Source organism: Neomonachus schauinslandi, chromosome 12, assembly GCF_002201575.2.
Source record: "Neomonachus schauinslandi chromosome 12, ASM220157v2, whole genome shotgun sequence".
NCBI lineage: Eukaryota > Metazoa > Chordata > Mammalia > Carnivora > Phocidae > Neomonachus > Neomonachus schauinslandi.
Genome location: NC_058414.1, coordinates 84,819,212 through 84,845,146, shown reverse-complemented (window position 1 = coordinate 84,845,146; position 25,935 = coordinate 84,819,212). Strand labels below are relative to the sequence as shown.

The following is a 25,935-nucleotide window of genomic DNA, read 5'->3' as shown; positions in this document are numbered from 1 at the left end:
TGTTGGTGCAATCTTCAAAGTTTATCCAGAATCTTACTGGGCTTTCTTGATCTCAACCTTTTACTCAGTTCTTCTGGAAGAAAACCTAGAATGGTTTTTATTAAAAGAGAAATCTGAGTGTGTTATTCCTCTACGTAAAATCTTTCAATGCTCTCCTTTCACTCAGAGTAAAAGCCAAAGACCCTTCACCAACTGTCCCCTTCTTATCTCTCTGACCTCATTTCCTACCACAATCACCTCACTCATTCTACTTCTACCACACTGCTCTCCTCAATTTATTCCTCAAATAATCCAGGCATATTTTTAACCTCAGAGCCTTGTCTATTACCTATCTGGAACACTTTTCCTCTCAAATATCTACATGATTCGTTCTCTCATATTCTTTATTTTTTTAAAAAGATTTATTTATGTATTTATTTCAGAGAGAGGGCAAACTCGCGTGCAATTTGGGGGGAGGGGCAGAGGGAGAGGGAGAATCTCAAGCTGACTCTGCACTGAGCAAGGAGCCCGATGTGGGGCTTGATCTCATGACCATGAAATCATGACCTGAGTCCTGAAATCAAGAGTCGGTTGCCTAACTGAGCCACCTAGGTAGCCCTTCTTCCCTTATGTTCTTTAGGTCACTATTCACCTTTGCAGTGAGGTCTATCCTAATATTCTTATTTAAAAATCACATACCCAGCTCCCTAACTTGTACAAAATAGTTCTTAACCTGTTTTAGTTCTTTTTCATAATACTTATTAACATATAAATTCTGTATTATGTTTACTGCTAGTCTTCCTTCATAAGATAGAAACTTGGGGATAGGAATTTTTGCTTATTTTCTTCACTGACATATCCACAGAGCCTAGGATAATACCTAGCACACAGTAGGTGCTTAATAAATATTTCTTCAATAAATGAAGTTTCACTGATGTATAAAGACCCATAGGTGGTTGTTCTGGCCATTTTATACATGAGCAAAGTGATCTCCAGAAAGACGAAGTTACAAGGCTTAAAGATCAATCCAAGGTTCAGGTCTAGTACTTTTTCCAATGTAAGACATTAGCTCCTAAAACTGAAGTCAAAAAGTAATCACAATCAGAAAAGAATAATACTGTGTTCCATAATTTTATGCTACTATTACTACTCTAAATGAAAATACTCTATATAGGGGCGCCTGGGCGGCTCAGTCATTAACCGTCTGCCTTCGGCTCAGGTCATGATCTCGTCCTGGGAACAAGCCCTGCATCGGGCTCTGTGCTCAGAGGGAAGCCTGCTTCTCCCTCTCCCACTCCCCCTGCTAGTGTTCCCTCTCTGGCTGTGTCTCTCTCTGTCAAATAAGTAAATAAAATTAAAAAAAAAAAAAAAAAAGGAAAATACTCTATATAAATGGATAGGGTCTTTAAACGTTCTTAAATTCTCCTTTCAGGGCTTTTCTGGTTTCAGTTCTGAGATGAGCTAGCATACTTCTTTTCCCATGGTAGAAAATTTCAAAGGCTGCTTCTTTGCCCCATCACACAAACTTGTTGCCTCTCAGCTTCAGTCACTATTTTATGAACCATTCTCATCCTCAAAAAATTTGCTAGAGTTTTTCATCATATATTTAAAGTTTAAATGATTTGTTACTGATTATTATCTTTTATTCTTTATCCACTGACATTCCTTACTTTATGCCTTTTACCAGCACAAGTCACTAACAGTGGTGTTTGTACTTAAAACTTAAAACATGCCATAATATATAATATTTCAGATTTCCACAAATTGTCATTTCACGTGCCCAATGATATATTTTCAAAAGAAAAAAACAATCGTCAAAGATTAAAAAAAAAAATAATACTTCTCACAATGGTGTGGCTGTGAGAAAATGAATAATCCTACTTACTTCTGGAAGGAATGCAAATTAACTTTCTGGAGGGCAACTGATAATTCACCAATTCTACCAATATCCTACAGAATTTTTGGATAGGGGTACATATGGAAGTATATAATAATATTACAGTATTATTTATAATAGCAAATAAGCTGGAAATAATCTAAATATTTTACAAAAGTAAACTAAGAAAATTACACATAAAATAGAACACTATGCAGCCATTAGAATTATAATTTCTATTTGTATTTATTAACATGGTAATAAGATGTCTGTAATATATCATTCATTGAAAGAAATCAGATTCAAAGCATTATGATCCCTATTTTTCAGTTAAACAAAAATATATGTGTGCACATATAAAGGATACACACCACAACAGTAAGTTGTTATTTCTCAATTGACGGGATGATGCATGATTCAATTATTTTGCAGGGTGAGAGGACTTATTTTTTTTTATTAACCATACATTACTTTTTTAAATTAAAAGCCAGAGGAAAATGTTTATAAGTGAATTCAAATTCTTTACATATAGTACCTAAAAATCTCCTCTAATCTCCAATGGGCTCCTGGTCAGGAAATTTTTAAAAAGCTCAGTTTAATTACCCAACTACCCGTTCCTGTATCTGAAGTAGAAAAAGAACGCTATAATTTCCTCTCTGTCTCATCCTTGAAAAACTAACTCTAACATTAAGTAAAATACTAAAGAATAAAATTTTAGCAGTGTACACCTTAGTTGAAGGTACCTCAAGCTTAAATCTTATTAATAAAACAGAATTTATCTCTTGTTATCCAGTCAACAAGAGGATTCAGACCCTTTCTCCTGTAGATTCTACAGGAAATACACTAATTACTCACAGTAATGCCAAAGTAACAGAAGTAACTAGCTTCTGTTATTAATTTATCTTTCAAGCACAACTTGTGAAAGCAGAGAAGGGAACAGTAAGTAAACATGATATGATAAAGGAAAACAGTTTAATAATTTATACCAGAGATTTTTATGTATTTATATTTTATATAAGATAAAATACATAAATATATATAATAGACATATAAACATGTATGTGTAAATACACAGACATACATGTATGCATGTGTAGTGGTGATGGTGGTGGTGAAGTGATGAATGCTGGAGTCAAAATACTCAGGACCATATCCTGGCTGTGTCACTTACAGCTGAGTGACCCTAGATGAATTATATAACCCATTTAAAAATACCCCATTTCTTCTTTTATGAAATAGTGATAAGAACAGTACTTATTCAATTGTCTTACTGTAGGAATAATATGCAAGATCTAGCACACAAAAATTGCTCAATAAATGGTAACTATTATCATCATTAAAGGCTAAACTTCTCCTTCCAAACTATAAACTTTTCTTACCATCGAACATTATCAATAACTAAAGGACAGATATGCTTTTCTACATTTTTCAGTAGCTTATCATCACCTGCTAGGGCTCAAAAGCAAACATGACCCACAAAATATATACGAAAATGTTTGATTACATGATTTTGCAATTAAATGGCAAAGTGAATGATGTAAAACCAAAATCATATTTGAAGTTGTATTCTGAAACATCAGATTAGGAAGATAATTTAGTCAGCTATATCATCACATTCACTGTTAAGAAAGTTATCAATAGGCTAGGCATATGGCAATAATATAGAACTGATGTACTTTGTACTGAGTAGGCCTTGAGTTACTGGAAGATAGGTTCATCACCTTCATAGAAATTTCTTCCATTTAACAGTTGCAAAATTTCCTTGTTCTATATCTAGAAAATTTTAGCATCAATATATATCTTCACTCTGTATCTTCCTTTGAAAGAGGAAAGCAAAAATAAGGAAAATAAAAGGGCATTTACAAGAGTCATGATCTTCACAGTATTTACACTGTAGTATTAGTAAATTTCCAAAGACAAAGCCCTATCTCCAAAGTCGAGGTAACACCAACAATAGCTAATAATGTTAAATAAAAGTTTTCAGTGAGTTATTTTTATACCTGTGTTTTCTTATCAGGTACTTGCAGTGCCTCAGTAAGTAATCTTTTGAAGGCCTACATAACTTCAGTGACCAGAAGTCATCTAATCTCATCTTTGGAGAGCAAGATTTTCCTGGATTCCCACCAAATAAATAATGAACCTAAAATAAACAAAACAAGCCACATTTTAAGATGCATGCATACTCCGGAAACTACAGAAGTCATAATAAAATTTCTTCATTTTGGTAGCAAAGTTTAACAGTAATAATTAAAACATTACTGCATTTCTAACAAAGGCTTCTTTTGATGTTTCTCACTTCCATTTTACTTTAAAGTACTGTGGCTACTTCCTTAAGCCGCATTTTAGATTAAAATGAGCTGTATTACCACAATTATACTGACAATGGAAGACATGAAACGAAAGCAACGACAGTAAGAAGCTAATCCATGATAAAGAGTTTACTTAGGGCAACAAATAATGGGGATTATTAAGTTAACCAAGTGTTGATCATAACAACAAACAAGATCTTTAATAAAACTCTGACACACATGTTGAATCACCGAAGGTCAATAGTAACTAGAACTTTTAAATTTTAGCATCTTAATTTTGCTTTAGGCTTACTGCCAAATATTAAGTGGTACATATAATTTGTGACATAACTTGTAAAATATTACATTATTCAATACCAAAAAAAAAAGAAATGAAAAAGGAATGCAATAATGATTTCATTGGTATAATTTTAGTGATATTCTGTACTTAAACGAAGTGTTAAAACAGTTCCTGAAGTTTTGAAAACATATATGTTCAACAGTGTTATACGATAGCGATATTACTTCTATCCTACAGATCCAAATTCATTTACCCTTTAATCTGGGAGACTCTAAGGGAAGGGCTTTTATTCACTCTTATGGTAATATTTACCTAAAGGTCTGAAGTGATATGGAATTTTTTTTTTTTTTAAAGATTTTATTTATTCATTTGACAGAGAGAGAGATAGCGAGAGCAGGAACACAAGCAAGGGAGTGGTAGAGAGAGAAGCAGGCCTCCCTCAGAGCAAGGAGCCCGATGCAGGGCTCGATCCCAGGACGCTGGGATCATGACCTGAGCCGAAGGCAGACGCCCAACGACTGAGCCACCCAGGCACCCCGTGATATGGAATTTAAATAGTCACCTATGGCCTATATAAAAGGAATACAAGCTTTGTCAATAAGTTATTATATAATCTGAGCCCAATCACTAAACTATATGTAAAGTTTAAGGGAGACATAGTTTAAAGAAACCACCCTGAACATTTAGTGACACTAAAACTTGAGAATGCAGGACTGTTTTTGTGAGGCCAATAGAAAAAACACGTCACGTCATAGGAAAAATAAAGATAAAAAGACTTCTTACACAATAGGAAAATCTAAAATCAGAAGTTACATATACTTTTTTATATCATGGGACAAGGTATCCTAATGCTAAAAACTGTAGATTTTTTAGTTGGATATTGATATTGTAGAAACAACAGGTCATGCAATGTATCTGATCTATGCAGCTACAAAGCAAAGTGCAAAAGTGCCAGGAACTTTGGACTATGGAAAATGGTTATTCTATTAAGGAATTTTAGGGAGAAATGATATTGAATGTCTGCTATATATTCTATGATGTCTGCTATATATTATAACTTTTTATTCAAAGGCACTTAAAAATAATCAGAAACATTTATTTTGGGATTCTATCAGATTATAGGTCTTGGAAAGTTTACAAGTCGATATATTTACGGTACCTTGTGTAACTCATCATATACAAGCTGATGGGCAAATCTTGGACATGGTTCTTCCTCCTGAAGACTTTTACTTGGATTATCCTTTGCAGCTTGATCATTCTTATAGACGCAAGACCTGCAAGATATTGCTTTTTAAGGCATTTTATCCTAAAATTAGCAGCATACATAATATTAATAGAACTTTAGCAAGCAAATTAACTGGATGTCTAATTCCAACAAAAAATTTATAAATCTGCTCACATCAAATCTTAAAAGTTCTGGTCGTGCTCACACAATAGTACGAATTTGTTAGAATGGCATTCTTACATTCTTTTAATGTCCATCCAAAACCTCACTTAAGAACAACCTATTTCACGTTATGAAACACAGACAGCATATATGAAAGTTCAAAGCAAAGTCTAAAAGACAAGATAATTCCATCTATTTATTCACAATAAAAAAACCTCACAGATTTCTTTCAGTTTTACTGCTTAAAATAAATGTCCTACTTTGGAAATAATAAATTCCTTAGTTGCAAGCATGGAGGAAGTTCTCTGAAACTCCTGTTTTGTAAAATATCCACTTATGCAGTAATCACAGAATGTTTGAGCTGGATTCTCTAGGCCATTGTTTTCCAAAGCAAAATGTGCAGCACTAGTTCTGTGAGATACTCTGTGACTTAAAGGTCCTGGTTTGAAAACACTGAATAATGCCTCCCACCCTGCTCTACTGAAATCAGTTAATTTGTCAAAACTAAGACCACCTGGAGGGGAAGGGAAGGAAAAATAAAATAAGATAAAAACAGAAAGGGAAGCAAACCATAAGAGACTCTTAAATATAGAGAACAAACTGAGCCTTACTGGAGGGGAGGTGGGTTGGGCATTAAGGTAGGGCGGGTAAGCTAAACGGGTGATGGGCATTAAGAAAGGTACTTGTTGGGATGAGCACTGGGTGTTTTATGTAAATGATGAATCACTGAATTCTATTCCTGAAACCAATACTACACTATGTGTTAACTAACTTGAATTTAAACAAAACAAAACAAAACCAAGACCACCTGGGAACATTAAAAAAAAACATTGTTCTCAATTTCACACATCTACTTAGTAGCAAAATCTAGACTAAAATACAATTCTCTTGACTTCCAGACCAGGAATCATCTACTAATTGAAAAATTCAGAGGTATAATCCATTCATAGAACAAACTGTATACATAGGCACCAATATTGACTTCTTTTCCCAATATAGGCATACACCTCTGAGATGTTGTGGGTTCATTTCCAGACCACCACAATAAAGCAAATACTGTAATTAAGTGAGTCAAAGGAATTCTTTTGTTTCCCAAAGCATACAGAAGTTACGTTTATACTATTCTGTAGTCTATTAAGTATGCAATAGCATTATGTCTACAAAACAATGTATATACCTTAATTAAAAAATACTTTATTGCTAAAAAATGCTAATCAACCTCTGAGTTTTCAGCAAGTCATAATCTTTTTGCTGGTGGAGGGGCTTGCCTCAATGTTGATGGCTGTTAAATGATCAGAGTGGTGGTTGCTGTGGCAATTTCTTCAAATAAAACAGTTGACCCTTGAACAATATGGGTTTGAACTACACGGATCCACTATAACGCAGATTTTTTTACAGTACAGTATGGTAAATATATTTTCTCTTTCCTTATGATTTTAACATTCTTTCCTCTATCTTACCTTATTGTAAGAACACAGTATATACTACATATAACATATAAAATATGTATTAGTCAACTGTTTATGTTATTGACAAGGCTTCTGATCAATAGTAGGCTATTAGTAGTTGGGTTTATAGGGAGTTAGGTTATACATGGAATTCCAACTGTGTGGGGGTTGGCACCCCTAAGGCCTGTGTTGTTCAAGGGTCAAGTATAATGAAATTGGCTGCATCAACTCCCTTTCATCAACTATTTCTCTCTAGCATGCAATGTTGTTTGACAACACTTTACCCATTAGTAGAACTTCTTTCAAAATTGGGAGTAAATCCTCTCAACCCTGCTACTGCTTTATTGACTAAGTTTACGTAATATTCTAAATCCTTTGCTGTCATTTCTACAATCTTCACAGAGTCTACACCAGGAATAGGTTCCATCTCAAGAAACCACTTTATCTCTTGCAGCAATGCAGTCACATTGTCAGGCTCCACTTCTAATAATGGTTCTCTTGCTCTTTCCATCACATCTGCAGTTACTTCCTCCACCGAAGTCTTGAACCTCTCAAAGTCATCCAGGAAGGTTGGAATCAACTTCTTCCAAATTCCTGTTCATGTAGGTATTTTGACCTCATCCCACAAATCTGAATGCTCTTCATGGCATCTAGAATGGTGAATCCTTTCCCAGAAGGTTTTCACTTTTCTTTGCCCAGATCCATCAGAGTAATTCATAATCTATGGCAGCTGTAATCTTATGAAATATATTTCTTAAATAAGAAGACTTCAAAGTTGAAATGACTCATTGATCCATAGGCTACAGAATGAATGCTGTGTTAGCAGGCATGAAAACATTAATCTCATTCTCCATCTCCATTAGAGCTCTTGAATGACGAGGTGCATCCTCAACGAGCAGTAATATGAAATGAATCTTTTTTTCTGAGCACTCAGTCTCAACAGTGGGCTCAAAATGTTCAGTAAACCATACTGTAAACAGATATGCTGTCTTTAGGCTTTGTTGTTCCATTTACAGAGCAGACGCACAGTAGATTTATCATAATTTTTAAGGGTCCTAAGATTTTCAGAATGATAAGTGAGCACTGTCTTCAACTTGAAGTTACCAACTGCGTTAGCACCTAACAAGTTAGTCAGCCTGTCCCCTGAAGCTTTGAAGCCAGGCGTTGACTTCTCCTCTCTAGCTATGTAAGTCCTCGATGGCATCTTACTCCAATAGGAGGCTGTTTCATCTACAATGAAAATCTGCTATTTATTGTAGTCACCTTCATTAATGATCATGGTTAGATCTAAGATAACTTGTAGCTTCTACATCAGCACTTAGCTGTTACCAAGACAGCTTCTTTCCTTAAACCTTAGGAACCAACCTCTGCTAGCTTCAAACTTTTCTTTTGCAGCTTCCTCACCTCTCTCAGCCTTCACAGAATTGAAGAGTTAGGGTTTTGCTCTGGAGCAGGCTTTGGCTTAAGGGAATGTTGTGGCTGGTTTGATCTATCCAAACCTCTAAAACTTTCTTCATATCAGCAGTAAGGCTGTTTTGCTTTATCATTCATGGGTTCACTGGAACAGCACTTTTAATTTCCCTCAAGAACTTTTCCTTTGCATTCACAACTTGGCTGTTTGGCACAAGAGGACTAGCTTTCTCCCCCTCACTTGAACACTTAGAGGCCTTTGTAGGGTTATTAATTGGCCTAATTTCAATATGGTTATGTCTCAGGGAATAGGGGTGTCTAAGGAAAGGGAGAGAGATGAGGGAAGAGATGGCTGGTAGAATGGTCAGAACACAAACAATATTTATAAATTAAGTTCACCATCTCATATGGGCATAGTTCATGGCACTCCTAAAACAATTACAACAGTAACATCAAAGATCACTGATAACCATAATAAATATAATAATGAAAAGATTTGAAATACTGTGAGAATTATCAAAATATGACATACAGACATAAAGTGAGCAAATTCTGCTGGAAAAATGGTGCTAATAGAAACGCTCAACACAAAGCTGCCAAACCTTCAACTTGTAAAAACTGAAACATGTGCAAAGTGCAATAAAATGAGGTAAGCCTATACTGACACTGAAATGCATGACATCACAAATTAGCATAAGTCTTCTACTTCTGTCTTCTTTTGAAGAAACCAACATCCTCAAATAAATGTTACATTGGGATTGAGACACAGACAAGAGCTCCTTACCAACTATTCCTCACAATGTCATAAATCCAGAATGAATTTCTGACATTCTCCTCCCTCTTTTCTTTGTCTTTGCTGAGTCCAGATAAGACATGTATTTCATTCAGTTCTGGATCAATGGTTGCTCTCTGTGTGAATCCTGTCATTGGAACTATAAGTTGAGAGAAAATAAGATGACAACATTCATGTTAAATGACAGAGTAGAACCACTGTATAAAAGATACACCCTTGCCCTCTCCCTGTGTCCATGGCACTTACCTTCTAACATTACTACAGAACTTTTATATTACACAATAAATAACTGTTTATTGCATTCTCCCCACTCTAGAATGTAAGCTGTACAAGGCAGAGGTAGTTTGGTTCACTATTTAGTTCCCAATGCCTGGCAAGTAGTTACCCAACTATTTGTTGAAAGAATAAACAGATGCTAACTACCAGAAAGGAGCTACAATGAGGGAAGAAGTAGAAACAGGTATGCAGTATAATCATTTTTACTGAGGAAAGAAAGGTCAATGCTTTAATTAACTGATTTTTTATCTCAGTCAGCTCTAATTTAATAGTAGAGGTAAAATATTCAAATGTTGACCTGGAAAAACACAAATTTGACAGAAAGTGAAACACAGGTTTGTTTAATAAGGCCAGGGTCATGTAAAATATCTGTTCGTGACATACAATGAAATGACACAATTTCCAAGTAAAAATAAAACACTTTGGGGTATAATACACCATTTTGTTTTCCTGAATGGTTAAAACTGCCCAGAGTTAATAATATTTTATTTTTCTAAGAAATCCACTAAATGAGTGACTGTCATTCTGCATTATCCAGTAATTTGCAAAACACTAACACAGCAAACGCAAATTTTTCTCATCATTGTTATATGGAAATATTAGTTGAAACGTAATTTTGTGGGTCATGACATAATTGCCATGAATCTAATACAATGTCATTGTTTCAACACTACATTTCTTTTATACATGAACAATCATCATATGCTCAAAATGCTAAACAATTATCAGACTGAAGTAAAATATTTCAATCAATCCAGAATATTATGGCAGGAGACATTAGCCACATTGATCTTCATTTGTCTTTATCTACTTTAGCAAGGCCAAATGATCTGGCATTTATTTTTTTCCTAGTTTACCTAAATTCATGTGTCCTTTCACATTCCTATTCAATAAATTTGTTTGTGGAGTATTTTATTTTTTTTATTATATATTTTACATTTCTTTTTTAAGATTTTATTATTTGAGAAAGACAGGGATTGAGAGATTGAGAGAACAAGAGGGAGGAGGGGCAGAAGAAGAAGCAGACTCCCTGTGGACCAGGGAGCCCGATACTGGCCTGATTCCAGGACCCTGGGATCATGACCCGAGCCGAAGGCAGATATTCAATCAACTGAGCCACCCAGGTGTCCCTGTTTGTGGAGTATTTTAAGAGACTACCCAATGCATTGCACAGTAAATATGATAAAAATAATACACACACACACATAACACAAATATGTTTATATTTATACACACATGCACATGGACCTAATCTTATTTATTTGACAGAGACAGACACAGCGAGAGAGGGAATACAAGCAGAGGGAGTGGGAAAGGGAGAAGCAAGCTTCCTGCCAAGCAGGGAGCCCGATGTGGGGCTTGATCCCAGGACCCTGGGCTCATGACTTGAGCCGAAGGCAGACGCTTAACAACTGAGCCACCCAGGTGCCCCCTCATGGACCTAATCTTAATAATAATCTCAACCCTCATGCCATGGTCTTTAGTGGTTAAATCTGGTATTTTCCTAATGACGCTTTCTAAAGTGCCAAGGTTCTGCCCTTCTGTTCCTCAGATAACCTTGGAAGATAAAACAGTAAAGAAATGAAATCACTTTTGTTAGTGGTAGAAGTAGAGGACATAACTGTATTGTATTTAAAATTTATTGTATTTAAATTTCTTCATTCCATTTCATCTTAATACTGAGCCTTTAAATTAAGAATTCTCTAAGATGGGTTGGCAAACTGTGGCTTGATCCGGCCTGCCTAGGGTCAAAGCAGGCCTCATCCATTCATTTACATTTTGTCTGTGGCTGTTTCCACGTTAAGATAGCAAGGTAACACTCGCAATACTGTGTGTATGGCTTACAAAACTGAAAATATTTACACCTAGCTCTTCATATAAAAAGTGTGCTAACCCCTGTTCTATAATCTTTTAAAACGTGAATATCAGAAATGTATGACTTTTTTTCTTTTTTTTTAAGATTTTATTTATTTATTTGACAGAGACACAGCTAGAGAGGGAACACAAGCAGGGGGAGTGGGAGAGGAAGAAGCAGGCTCCCCACTGAGCAGGGAGCCTGAGACAGGGCTCAATCCTGGGATTCCAGGATCCTGACCTTAGCTGAAGGCAGACACTTAACAACTGAGCCACCCAGGCGCCCCTGAAATGTATGACTTATTATAAACTAATGCAGCAAGCCACTTACCTTAAGTAAGGACCCACTGAGGAAATGGAAATTTTGGTGGAAACCTTCACACAGATATTAGGGAAGACAGCCTGGTGGACAAGATGCACCATGCATTTATACAACATCCCTGGTCAGTGTCTTATGTGAGGGAGAAGCCGGCTGGGAAAGATGCCTACCCTAGGCACAGGGAAGTTACTGTTGATTACCTTTCTTAACAGATGTAGTCCTTTATTCATAGATTCTAATATATAGGTAGGAATCAGATATGAGAAAAATTTCAACAGTGTAAAGATAGGGGCCTAGATAAACATATAGAATGGGAAAAGATAAATCACAGAAAGAAACAACCTAAAAAAAAAAAAAAACAAACTCATTATCTTTGTAAAGAGTAAAAAGAATATTATATCTATAAAACAAGAACAAGCTTCTTCCATAAAAAGGAATAGAAGATATGATATAAAAAAGTAAAACTATGACCAAAAAAATCAGATGACAAAATGAAAAGAAAAATGAGCTAACTAGTTAAAAGGAAGTCAGCGGCTGTAGGATAAAAATGATAAACTACCAGTAGAGCAAAAGATACAGAAATTATTATAGAAAAGTTACAGGACACAGAGGATAAAACCACTGAAGTAAGAAATCTGCCTGAGAAGAACACTCAGGAGAGGTGAAATAACATAGGAGGAAAAAATAATTAAAGAAAATCTCCCTGAATAGAAGAAACAAGTAAGTGTCCTGTTTGAAAGAACCCTAGGTTAGCTAAGCATGTTTTACAAACAAACAAACAAAAAAAACCCCTTTATATATAGGTATTCCCTGCTTTTTGAAAGTTTTCATTACACCACTTTGCTTCTATGAAAGATCTATATTAGTACTTGTTTTAGCTAACTGAAAGAAATCTGAGGATTTCCACTTTATGAAAAAAAGGTGAAGAGCAGAAACAGCATCCAGCGTTTGTTTTGAGTGAGCTCTTACAGAGACAGCACACCTTCCCCAGGAACTACACCCAGCCTCTCTGCATCAAGCCGCCACAGTTGTGAACTGTGTGTATGAGTGTTTGTGCTTTAGCTCAATTTATTTTGTGCCTCAGTTAGCAAGATGTGTCCTAAGATATCAGAGAAGTTTGAGAGAGAGGTTGTTTTTTGGGTCTGGGAAGACTCAAAATTTGTCCTTATAAATAAGTGGTACTTGCTTCTTTGCTTTATACCATTTTGGCTTACCAAATGCTACTTTTGGATAGTGGGAGAAATAGAAAGAGACAGAGATCTCCTAATGAAACTTTAAAACTCCAGGAATAAAAAGAAAAATTTTAAAAGCTTCTAGAGAGGGGGAAAAAGCAGGTTATTACACACAGAAGAATAAGTATCAGACTTATTAGACCTTTTATCTGTTAACAATGAATGCTAGAATACAATGGAATAATAACTAAAATTCTGAGGAATATAAAAAGATACAGAATTAAAATTCTATTTCCAACAGTGAGGGCAAAATAAAGGAATTTTTGGATCAGCAGAAATATGAAAATTTATATCAATGACTGCATATGAAACAATTCTTTGAGGAGCTATTCCAACAAAACAAAACTAAAAAGGAATCCAAGAAAAGGGATGACATGGGATGTGAGAAACAGTGGCAGTGATAGATGACACAGGAAAGCAAAAGGAAGCTTGAAAGAAAATAAAGATCCATTAGATCTTGAGCCTTTATAAGACATTTGGAATGAAAAAGTTTTAATACAGAGTATTTTTTCACCTATAAGTCCAATAACAATACCTGAATTATATATGGTGCCCCATTCCCCCTCTCCCATTATACTTTCATGGTTTAGAATTTTGATCCTAGTGTTTTTCTTTTGGCAACAATCAATTTTCTCAAGATAATTTAATCACCACTTATCATATACTTCTAACATCTCCTAAATTTATTTCTGAGTCTGCTTCCAAATGGGTTTCCAATATGGGTCTTCATATAGCAAACCTTCCTAGGCAAATATACCTAAGAATGTTTTATTTCATACTAACATACGAAAGTTAGGAGAATATAAATTTCTTGGTTTAAAGTCATTTTCCTTGATCACTTTTTAACTTTACTGTTTTTTTCCATTCACTATTGCTGTCTGATGTCTGTCCGTCCATCCATCCATCCATCTTGTTCCCTTTGCAGGTCATCTTTCTCTCTGAAATCTTTCAGAATTTTCCCTATGTCTTTGATATTCTTAACCAAACTTTAATGTGTCTATGTAAGTGTCCCTTTATTCTTCCTGCAGGTACACTATAAGCTCTTCCACCAATCTGAGGCCTTTTGCTTTTCTGAATTCTAGCACATGTACCTCCATTATTTCTTTGATTATTTGCCCTCTTAAAATTTTATTTTTCTCTCCTTCTGTTACTACTGTTAAGATGTTGGCACTTGTACAATTCCTTTCCATATCCTCTAGTTTTTCTTTTATATTTTCTTTCTTTTTTTAAAAGATTTTATTTATTTTGAGAGGGAGAGAGAGAACGAGCATGAGTGGGGGGGGGCAGAGGGAGAGGCAGAGGGAGAAGCAGACTTCCCAATGAGCAGAGAGCCCGATGAGGGGCTGGGTCCCAGGACCCCAAGATCATGACCTGAGCTGAAGGCAGATGCTTAACCAACTGAGCCACCCAGGCACCCCTCTTTTATATTTTCTATCTCTTTATCTTTTTTTTCCCTATTTTTCCTGAATATTCATTCTAATCTTTCAACTAATTAATTCATTCATATCCATTCTATTTATAATATTTGTTGCAGTCTTCATTTCAAATATATTTTTCATATCTAATATTTCCATTTGGTTCTGTTTTTATGATTTTTAGATCTTATTTCATATTACTAATATGTCCCTTTATATGTTTAATTATATTAACCATGCTTGTTTTGAATTCCTGGTTCAACTATTCAACTATTGTAATAATTCTGCTTTAGATCATATATGTTTTCAGTTATTGATTTCTTTTGAGACAGCTGCAGTCCTCAACTGTCTATTTATAGCTCTGTGAGGTAATATTGTTCAAGGTATCAACTATTCTTTCTGTTAAGATATATTTTATTAGGGAGGACCAAAGGTCAGGACTTAAGTAGCATCAGTTCCAGTGAATTTAAGGAAAATGGAGGGGGAAGAGGCGTAAGGTAGTGAAGCCTAGACACAAAGAACCAGTTAATCACTTCTATTTACTATTATCCCCCTATGTAAGGGTTTCACACCTTTAGACACTTCAGGGAAAGTAGAAGGCAGTCTTCTTGGACTTGACAGGTGAGAGGAAAGAGAAATGGATTACTGAGAGTAGATGGTCAGTCCACATCTATTTTCACCAATTCTTAACACCAGTAGGGTTTATGCACTGCCATAATGTTGTTCTTTGGATTCTGGCACTAGTTGTAAAGGCTAGTTTCTGTAGTGAAGGAACAAGAATTAACTCAAGGTAATTTAGGGGACAGACAGCATTCTATTTCATTTAAAGAGTTTCTGGAGGCCAGTTGCCTCTCATTTTATTTTTCTAGGGTTTATTTCTGGGGAAGGGAATCAGCCACCTAGGTTAGTTTGCAACTTTGGCAGAAATAATTTTCATTTTATATCGTTTGAATTTTGCTTTATGAATTATGCACATTGCATTACTTCTATAATAATTCTACTGAAATAAAAACTGGTTGAACAAAAATGGCATTATCAAAAACTAAAAAGACCTAAAGGTCAAAACCAAAGAAGAAGCTTTCATTCTAACATGTTATAACTATTAACACTCTTCTGTATTAATTTTCTTCCCAAGAAGAAAAAAAGGCTATCCTTACAATTTAACGGTTTCTAATAGGTAGCTGTGAGGGAAGGAGAAAAGAATAGGAGAGTTGCAACATATAATATTTTAAAAGCTTTTAGATTCAACTGGCAAAAAACTCAACTGAATGGCAGAAATCTTAACCAGTCTTTATAAACTGACTCACAAAGCAAAACTAAACAGATCAGTAAACAAGATTATATGTTAATCACGAACACATTTTGAAAGAACACTTGTCTGAGAAAATACAAAATAAGAATAATGCAACAACTGGGGCGCCTGGGTGGCTCAGTTGTTAAGCGTCTGCCTTCGGCTCAGGTCATGATCCCAGGATCCTGGGATAGAGCCCTACATCCGGCTCCCTGCTTGGCGGGGAACCTGCTTCTCCCTCTTCCACTCCCCCTGCTTGTGTTCCCTCTCTCGCTCTGTCTCTCTCTGTCAAATAAATAAATAAAAATATTAAAAAAAGAAAAAAAGAAAATGCAACAACTATTACAGCCAACTTGTTTCTAGTTTTTCCAGGAAATCACAATGATAATCCTTCAACTCTCCTATTTTTTCTTTAACATTTTTAAAACTTGAAATAGGACAACTATTTTTCTTTTCCTTTTCTTTGATTGACCCAATAGGGGGAGATTACCAGAATCTGTAACATAAGGAAAGCCTGCAGGGAGGCTAAAAAGACAACAGAGATATTTTTGAAGTAATTTCAATTCCTGAGGAAGATACATTATTGCATTAATTCATGAACTAATCTCAACTCTATTTTTGCTCATGTTCCAATGCACATATTATTAGTTACTTTAGTTGAAGACACAGGAAAAAAATACAGTTTCAGAACTGTCACAGGAATATAAGTTTAATAAAAACAGCTTTCTAAAATTTCTCTATTTGTTAGGATATTTTCAGCTTCAAGTAACAGAAAACCCGAGTAACAGTTTATTAATGAGCTCATATATCAAAATTTTGCAAGTGGGCAGCTCCAGGATTGTTTTAGCAATTCAACCAAATCATGGTGCTAGGTAAACAGCCCTACAATTCTCTTGGCCTTCCTTTTTTTTGAAAGTTGCCAGTACCAGCTCTAAGCATTACATCCTTTTATACTATTTGTTCTGTCCATTCCATTAATCTGTATAAAACTGCACCTTTATAAATATCTGGTAGTGTTAATACTACTTCATTACCTTTCATTTTTTTTTACTTTTTTTAAAGATTTTATTTATTTGTGTGAAAGAGAGAGAACACAATCAGGGAGAGTGGCAGGCAGAGGGAGAAGCAGGCTCCCCGCTGAGCAAGGAGCCCTATATGGGACTCGATCCCAGGACCCTGGGATCATGACCCGGGCCGAAGGCAGATGCTTAACCAACTGGGCCACCCAGGCATCCCTACCTTTCATTTTCAAAACTGTCTTAGTGTTCTTGCATGTTTGTTTTTGCTGGTGAACTTTAATTCATACTTACTATCAAATGACCTAAATTTTATATTAAAAATACGAAACACTTATATAAGCTTGTAACTAAGCAAAAACACCCCTGGGAGAGTAGAAGGGGGAAATTATGTAAAGTTAGTATTAACAATAATGGTGAGAGGGGAAAAAGTACAGAATCCAATTTTATCAGAATAATGGCACAACAAACATAAAAGATGCTAACTGGAAAGCAATGAAGCCCAGTTACACTGAAAATAAACACTACCATTTCCTAGCTCAGTAACTAATCTACATTAATGACAGCAAATCATTAGCTTCAAAATCTTCTCTGTACTGCTGAATTGGCCTGATTTAGTTAATGGTTAAAACTCTGAAAGAGTCAAATCCACACGGATTTATTCTATATAATCACATACATACAAACATACCCACTTATTTATTAAAAAACAATGTCAATAATGTCAATGTTTGACCAATTCCAGTAGTTGAACTAAAAATCAGTAAGATTTTGCTTTTAAGGTTTTCATGAAAATATGTTTATAGATAAATTAGATCTTGCAGACATTACTAACATAGCCCTCATGTTAGTTTCACAGCCTGATAGCAGAAGGGAATGAAATTTAACTGTCAAAATTTTGCAACTAGATGAGGCCTTAAGATCAACTGGTCCAATCTCATTTTCAGATGAATAATCAGGCCCAAGGAAGTTATGTATATAATTTTGCCAAAGTTGCAGAGGGATGAGTGGCAGATCCAGATGAAGAGAGACCAAGTCTTCTGATTCTCAATTCACTATTCTTTCAATTATACCAATCTGCTATTATGGTTAGAACAGAATGGAATGAACAGTGACAGATGTGGGAAAATACAGTCAACAGATGTTAAGGAACAAAACAAGTAAACACATAACTACTATAGAACAGGGACTAGGTTGTAAGAGCTCTAATATCACCAATGCTTGACTTAGCATCTGGCAAATGGTGAAGACTCATATATGTTTGCTACCTTGAATAATACGGATATGAGAAAGTAATCCTATTACAATAAACTGAGTTTCTATAGCAAACTATAAAGCTCTGGTGGTGTGACAGACTATCTTCTAAACATAATTTTCAATTAGTGTTAAATACAGAGCTTACATATGGGGAGTCTGCTAAACCCCTTGTGCTTGCCAAAAGTTATTCAGAAATAAACCCAAATTTTAGATGTGCTGAATTTTGATGTAATTATGTATGTGTTAGACACAATACTAATAAATCCCTTCTTTCTAAGCAGCTGCCAATCCACTGATTTAAACTGTAATCTCTTTCTGAGGGGAGCGTAACATTGTTATACTCTAGTTAAAAAGTAAGAGTTGAAGTTTCCTCAGATCTTGAGATGTTAAACCTAAGATAATTCATTTAAATAATTATAAAGAACAACCATATAAGATTTTATAGTATCTGACACAATAAAAACATTTTAAAAATCAGCAGGAATTTTACAATTAGATATGCCATTTCTTTTCTTTTCTTTTTTTTTTTTAAAGATTTTATTTATTTGAGAGAGAGAGGATGAGCAGGGGGGAGGAGCAGAAGGAAAGAGAGAAGCAGACTCCCTGCTGAACAGGGAGCCCAACTCGGGGGCTCGATCCCAGGACCCTGAGATCATGACCCGAGCTGAAGGCAGACACTCAACCGACTGAGCCACCCGGGTACCCCAGATATGCCATTTCTAATTGGTGATCTTAATAGTTCAAATTTCATCTATAATTTCAAACAATCCATTTGAAACTCACATCATAAGTGCAGTTTTAATCAAATAACCCACATTACTGAATCACAGATAAACATAATAATTATATGTTAAGTCCATCTCAAATTACAGTAATTAACTGTAGTAGAAAAGCTTTAGAAGAACAGTTAATAAATAGAATGTTTAAATAAGCTACAGAGCATCCAAGTAATGAAATAAAATTGGTATTTTCTTTTTCTTTTTTCTTTTTTTTTTTTTAGTATTTTATTTATTTCAAAGAGAGAGTGAGTGGGATGAGAAGGGACGCTGTGCACGGAGCCTAATACAGGGCTCGATCCCACCATCCTGACCCGAGCTGAGATCAAGAGTCACAGCCCAACCTACTGAGCCACCCAGGTGTCCCCAAAATTGGCATTTTCTAAGAATATTTAATAATGTGGAAATTTAAATAGTATCTTGCCTTGTCCTTAGAAGGGCTTTTCATGGCTTATAAACAATAATCTAGTAAGATAAAATTAAATTAAATGGGCTTTTAAAAATCAGGTGAAACTATTTCCATGGGAGGACAATTCAATATACCATAGTTCTGACATGAGGTTTTCTGTTTGGTCTGACTTAATCCAGTGAAATATTTTTTAGGAGATCTAGAGTACTGAAAAGACTGAATGCTCTTTAAGAAATCCTGAATAAAGTCTACGTATTTCAGCTAAGCTTTTCATAGGTTTTGAAAAGCAGAGTCAAGATTATACTAGATGAATATTTAGAATTGTGTTAACAGATTAGAACCATATGCTTTAATTCCTAACCTGGGCTTGAGGCATTAGAAAATTTCGGGAGACAATGATCTGTAAACTAAGATCTGAAAGATGTGCACAAGTTGGTTACACTCTGGAGGTCAGACGGAAGAGTGATTCAGGCAGGGAGAACAGCATGGACAAAAACCCAAAGGCAAGAAAAAGTATTGTATCTATAAAGAATTAATATTCAGTGGTCATGAAACAAAGAACTGGTGGCAAGGTGAGGGTGGATACTAAAAACGGGGCTGGAAAACTAAGGTGGGGCATATCATAAAGGAACCCAGGAGTCAGGCTGAGTTTAGACTTAATCTTCAGAGCAAAGGGACACAATGAAAAAATTTTAATCAAGGAAGAAAGCCTATCAAGTTTACATTTTTTATGTTATTTATTTTATTATTTTAAAAAAGATTTATTTCGGGAGGGGAAAGCTGTGGGTGGGGGAGAAGAGAGAGAGAGGGAGAGAGAAACTTAAGCAAACTCTGTACTGAGCGCAGAGCCAGATGCCGGGCTTGATCCCACGACCATGAGATCGTGACCTGAGCAGAAACCAAGAGTCAGAGGCTTAACTGACTGCACCACCCAGGCGTCCAGAGTTTATATTTTTTAAAGATATTTTCTTATCTTATTAGCACTAATCCAAAAGTAAGGTTGTTAATCTACTTCTTTGTTTTCCCTGTGCACAACTGTAAGCTCTAGGAAGACAGAGCCCTTATTCACAATTGTATCTCTAGCACTTAGCTTATTATCTAGCACACAGTAGGTGACCAAAAAAGATCTGTTGAATAAATGTTAAAACACACAATTCTGTACTTCACTGGTAACACAAAACTGCTGTATTCTGCTTGCAGTATGGAGAATGAGTTGGGGGGAGATGTGGAGTACACAAGAAGAGGAAGACCAATTATTATAGCCTATACAGATATATAGTAATATCAACCGTATTCTCCACACAAAATGACTACTGTAAATACAGGACTAGTGTAAACACAAGAACGTGAAAAGCCTTTGGGAAGTTTTAATAAAATAGTCAATGTAATAGTCATTACTCAGAGTAAACAAGGTATGTTTCTGGGGCACCCGACTGGCTCACAGTCAGAGGAGCTTGTGGCTCTTGATTTCAGGGTTGGAGTCCCATGTTGGGTGTAGAGACTACTTAAAAAAGAAAATCTTTTAAAAACAAATAGGGGTGCCTGGGTGGCTCAGTCAGTTAAATGTCCGATCTTGATTTCAGCTCATGTCATGATCTCAGAGTCATGAGATCAAGCCCAGCATCAGGCTCTGCACTGAGCCTGAAGCCTGCTTGAGAGTCTCTCTCTTTTCCTCTTCCCCTCCCACTGCCGCTTGCGCTTACTTGCTCTCTCTCAACAAACAAACAAACAAACAAACAGAAGAAGAGGAGGAAGACTAGGAACAAAGGCCAAACAGGTGATGATAGCTCAAACTAGTGAAGTTGCAATGGGAATAGAGAGAAGATGGAGGTAAAACCGACATTACTTAATTACTGAATAGATCAGTGAACCTGCAGATAGCATTGGCATACTCTTGTGAAAAACGAGACACCCAAGAATAACACTAGCCAAAACTGGAGGATCAATCCATCTCTACTCTTAGAATAGCCATGAGCAGGGACACGATATAATTTTGTTCACTTACAGACACACAAACTGAGACTGAGAAATTAGGTAACTTGTTCAAGGTTACTTGACTAAGGACTGAGACAGGCTCTGGAGAGCTAAAAGAGCAGTTCTCAACTGTGGCCACAGGGGTATCAGAAAACCCTGGGGCCCGGGGGAGACAGACAAAGAGAGAGAAAGTGGCACATGGGTGGGGGTAGAAAAGAAGGGATAAATAGGAAGGAAGAGAGAAAGAGAGGGAAAGGAGGAGGCGGAGGGAGGGGGGGGGGGAGGGGAAGAAGGAGAAAGAGGGAGCGAAATAAAGAGGAAGGGAGATGGAGGGAAAAAAAAGAAAGAAAAACGAAAGCAATTTTAGTTTCACTCTACTGTGCCAAAAGAGCCACTGAGGTTCCACAATTCCAAATAAAACCATAAGAGTTTAGGCAGGAAAACTTTCCAAGTATACAGTCTAACCAGACATTCAACTCTGCCATAAAAATCCTCAACTAAAGCACCATACAGCCTCCGGACACTGTAACCTGTAGGCATATTGTCAAAATTAAGCACTTGGAAAATGTGTATCTAGGCAAAAGAGTGATATTTTCAAAATTTCAATCAATCAAATAAAGCCCCTGGCATTAAGCCTTTTAATACCTCTAATTTTTTTTTTTAAGATTTTATTTATTTATTTGACATAGAGAGACACAGCAAGAGGGAACACAAGCAGGGGGAGTGGGAGAGGGAGAAGCAGGCTTCTGCAGAGCAGAGAGCCCGATGCAGGGCTCAATCCCAGGACCCTGAGATCACAATCTGAGCCGAAGGCAGACGCTTAACTGACTGAGCCACCCAGGTGCCCCTACCTCCAATTTTATTTAGGAAAAAAAATCCAAACATCTTGCATTTGTACAAGGCACTGAACAATCAGAGTTATAACTATTTTTCTACCCTCATTTCATACCAACTTCCCTGCCCTCAACTCTTTCTGGAACACACTAAGTTCTCTCCTGCTCTGGGACCTTTGTACTTGCTCTTCTCTCACTTCTTAACATGGTTCTTCCTAGTTCTCTACTTCTCATCTTAAATCTTGAAGCTAACCCCTGCAGAGATGGTTTTCCAGCATGCTTTATCTACGTGGGACCTCCCATGTGACTTATTCTCATGGCAGCCGGTGTTCTTTCTTCACAGTACTTAGTGGGAGACTGCAAGTCTCCCCACCAGCATGTGAGCCCTCTGAGAGGGAGGGATCTTACCCTACCTCTCAAGCACTGAAAACATATATGGCACACAGATTCTACTGAAATATGTTGGGAGGGAGGAAGGGAGAGGATCAAACTTAGATGCTAGCAGATGTCCGACAAATATTATTAATGAATGAACTTGTTCGCATGGAATAATTCACCATTAATCAATTAAAAATTAAAGAACACACAGCAAAATTGGTGATTCTGATTTTATAAGATTTGACTATAGCAGTAATTAGGGAATGAATCCATACTTGTCACTTCTCCTAATACCTCTAGTCCATGGTAGTAAAACCATAATGATGAAAAAAGTTACTGCAATTTAATGTAAATTTAAAAATAGAAGAATATAAAATTGTGTTAAATTTTATACAATAAAATTTTTGAAAGAAAGAGAGAATGCACAGGGGAGGGGCAGAGAGAGAGAGAGAGAATTTCAAGGAGGCTCCATGCCCCGTGTGGAGCCTGATGTGGAGCTTGATCCCATGACCCTGAGATCACAACCCGAACTGAAATCAAGAGTCAGATGCTCAACCCACTGAGCCACCCAGGCGCCCCTACAATAAATAAATTTTTAAAAACTAGAGGGAAACACATCAAAATGATAACAGATTACATCTGGATGGTTTGATACAGTTTCTTTTTTACATCTTTCTATATTTTCCAAATGCTTTATAATGAGCATATTATTACTTTGATAATCAAATTATCACACTTTGCTGGCTCTGAAGCTAGCCATAACCATGAACAAAGCATTATACTGATCAATTTTGCAAATTACTATATAATAATAACTCATTTTTTAAAATCTTCAAATGATAGTCATTAAAACTTACCCAGAGTGAGTTTTTGTACTAAGTCTTTGTTACTATCATTCTTTGCCACTTTTTTCTTTTAATCCTGGGAAGTAGTTTAAGCATGGTGGAAAAAACACCTCTGCACTCATTTCCCCCAGAAAATAAAGCTCTAGCCTCTGCCTAGTAGGAAATATGAGAGAAGAGTCCTGAGGGTCCCTTCATGTGCACTTTTTAACTGTGGTACTATCTTCCGTTAAAACGTTTTTAAAAGTTTTTTCTCATAAATATGAACTATTTGAATAAAAAGATCTATTTTTATAATAGCTAAAAGAAAAAGCAAACTGATCTAATTTCTCAAATTAGGTATTTTAAACCACTGCATCTTAAATACCATTCAACTGTGTATAATAATCACAGGCAAAGTGACTACTATTCAGGGTAACTATGTAAATTATTATCCAAAATAAGATACTTGAGAGTGAACAGGGGTACTACTAATAACCATGCCAAGGCAATATGCATAACACTGAGACTATCTCAGGAAAACCAGTCACCCTATTATGAGGAGAATAACTTGGAGCTGAGCTTGCAAACTTAAAAGTCATTACCAGTTACATGAAGTCCTTCCTCAGAACAAAGACATACTCTACCATGCTACTGCCTAATATATGTCACTACAGTGAAAGCAGAAGGCGGAAAGGATTAGCAAACACAGAATAAGACAGTTTTTAAGATATTAATTCTTGCAAAGCCCCACCAAGCAAGCACACACAAATAATGCCTTTAGAAATTTACATATTGTCTTTCTGCTCAAATAATATAATAACTTGTATATTTTAAACAGATAAAACTGGATAATTCAGCTGGTAGATTTTTCTTCCTCTTACTCAGAATTCCTTCAATTAAAGACATGGGGAAAGGGTGAAGAATGGTTAGAAAGAAAAGAAAATGGGCTATATATAGTCTTCTACCTAAAGTAGTTAAGACATGAAAGAAGAATCACTAAATGCCTTTACCCATTCCAGAGTCTTTCTTGGTGCCATCTGATATTATGTCTACATGATCAGAGTCCACATCATAACTAAAGAAATCATTCAAATAGGTCTTCGATCGCTGGCCACCAAATACATATAAGCAACGATTTTTCTGAAAAATAAGGAAAGAGGGCAAAGAAGGGAGAAAGTAGTCACTTCCATGAAGAATTCAGAATGATCCTTTTAAAATTTAAACCTCTATAAAAGCAATTTTATGATAGATCCCATGCAATGGAGTACTATGCTGGTATAAAGAGGAATGATGAAGCTATCTATGTACTGAGAGGTGATCTCTAGGATACCTTATTAAAGTAAAAAAGGTACAGAATAATGAATGCAGGGTGCTGCCTTTGCATAAGAAATGAAAAAAAGTAATGTGTGTATGTTTGTTTCTTTCTTCAAAAAGAAACAAAGGAAAGAAGCTAATTAAAGACCTTAATGGGAAGGGACAGAGCAAGGAAGACAGACAGAAACCAGATCTCTCCAAAAGTACACTGACATACGGTTTTGCCTTTGGAACTATGTATATTGCTTTTATTTAATTAACTCAAAAGAACAAAAGCAATCTCTGAAATTTGAAAAACAATGAAATAAACTATCTTTAATGAAATAAACCTATCTGTAAAGATATGACCACACAGAGACATGATCACACAGAGTAGTAGTACTTCTAGTGATTTAATTCATGTTTTTTGACTACCCATCCCTACCTATATCCTGAACAGAAAAATAATCAGAAAGCAACCTGAAACATTCAGTAATTTTTGTTAGTTCTGTGATTCTGTAACTATTATAGAAAGACGTAAGAAGTAATATAATACTGTCATTAGGAAGTAGGATTTTAACCTTAAGATACATAAATATAAAATCAAAGGGATATTAAATTTAAAAACTCAATAATTCTTAATTTGAATCGGTCATGTCAGTGTGAACTAATGATTTAATTTTTCTCTTACTAAAAAAGATATATATGTATTTATGTAATATACATATGTGTGTATATAGCTATATGTATGGGTATACTGAGAAGGGGGCATTCCTACTGGACAAAGAAAAATTTGGGCATCAAAAAGAATAATGACAGCACTGGATTAAAAACATCAAATATATAAAAGTCCACACGTTCATAATAATGCTTAAAAACTATATTGGTTAATTTTGGAGCTTCAACTCATTAATATGAGAAGGTGACAGAGGAAAAAAAATCAAACATTTATATTACCTATCCTGTGTGGTATGCATATCAGGGTAGCCAAATACTTAATGAAGGTAAGTTTTTAATATCAGAATCAGTTAATAAATACAGAATAAATAACATAATTAGAAAAATTACCGTTTTATAAACCGTACACAATTATCAATGACTGCAAAAGCCATTTGGTAAAATGCTGACAAGAACCTTCACTACTGATCAATCAGGCTGATAACACCTAAACCCATCGAATAATTTTAATATCACCAAAACTTTGATAACTACACGTTAAACGCCTCTTGATATTTTGCAATCACACCATCTTTGATGAAGTATTCTTGCATTTCTCCTTTTGCATTCCTCACCCCCCAAAAAAGAG

General features: G+C 35.7%; 1 protein-coding gene across 1 annotated transcript in view; it reads right to left on the bottom strand.

Annotated features, from left to right (window-relative positions):
- The window catches only part of MKLN1 (muskelin 1), a 165,456-nt gene that overhangs the window by 20,794 nt on the left and 118,727 nt on the right, over positions 1–25,935 (bottom strand). The window contains exons 12-15 of the mRNA XM_044920189.1: positions 24,347–24,476; positions 9,474–9,621; positions 5,604–5,718; positions 3,856–3,995 (exon numbers count right to left, since the gene is read on the bottom strand). Of these exons, the coding sequence (XP_044776124.1) occupies positions 3,856–3,995; positions 5,604–5,718; positions 9,474–9,621; positions 24,347–24,476 (533 nt within the window). The remainder of the gene's footprint in view (positions 1–3,855; positions 3,996–5,603; positions 5,719–9,473; positions 9,622–24,346; positions 24,477–25,935) is intronic.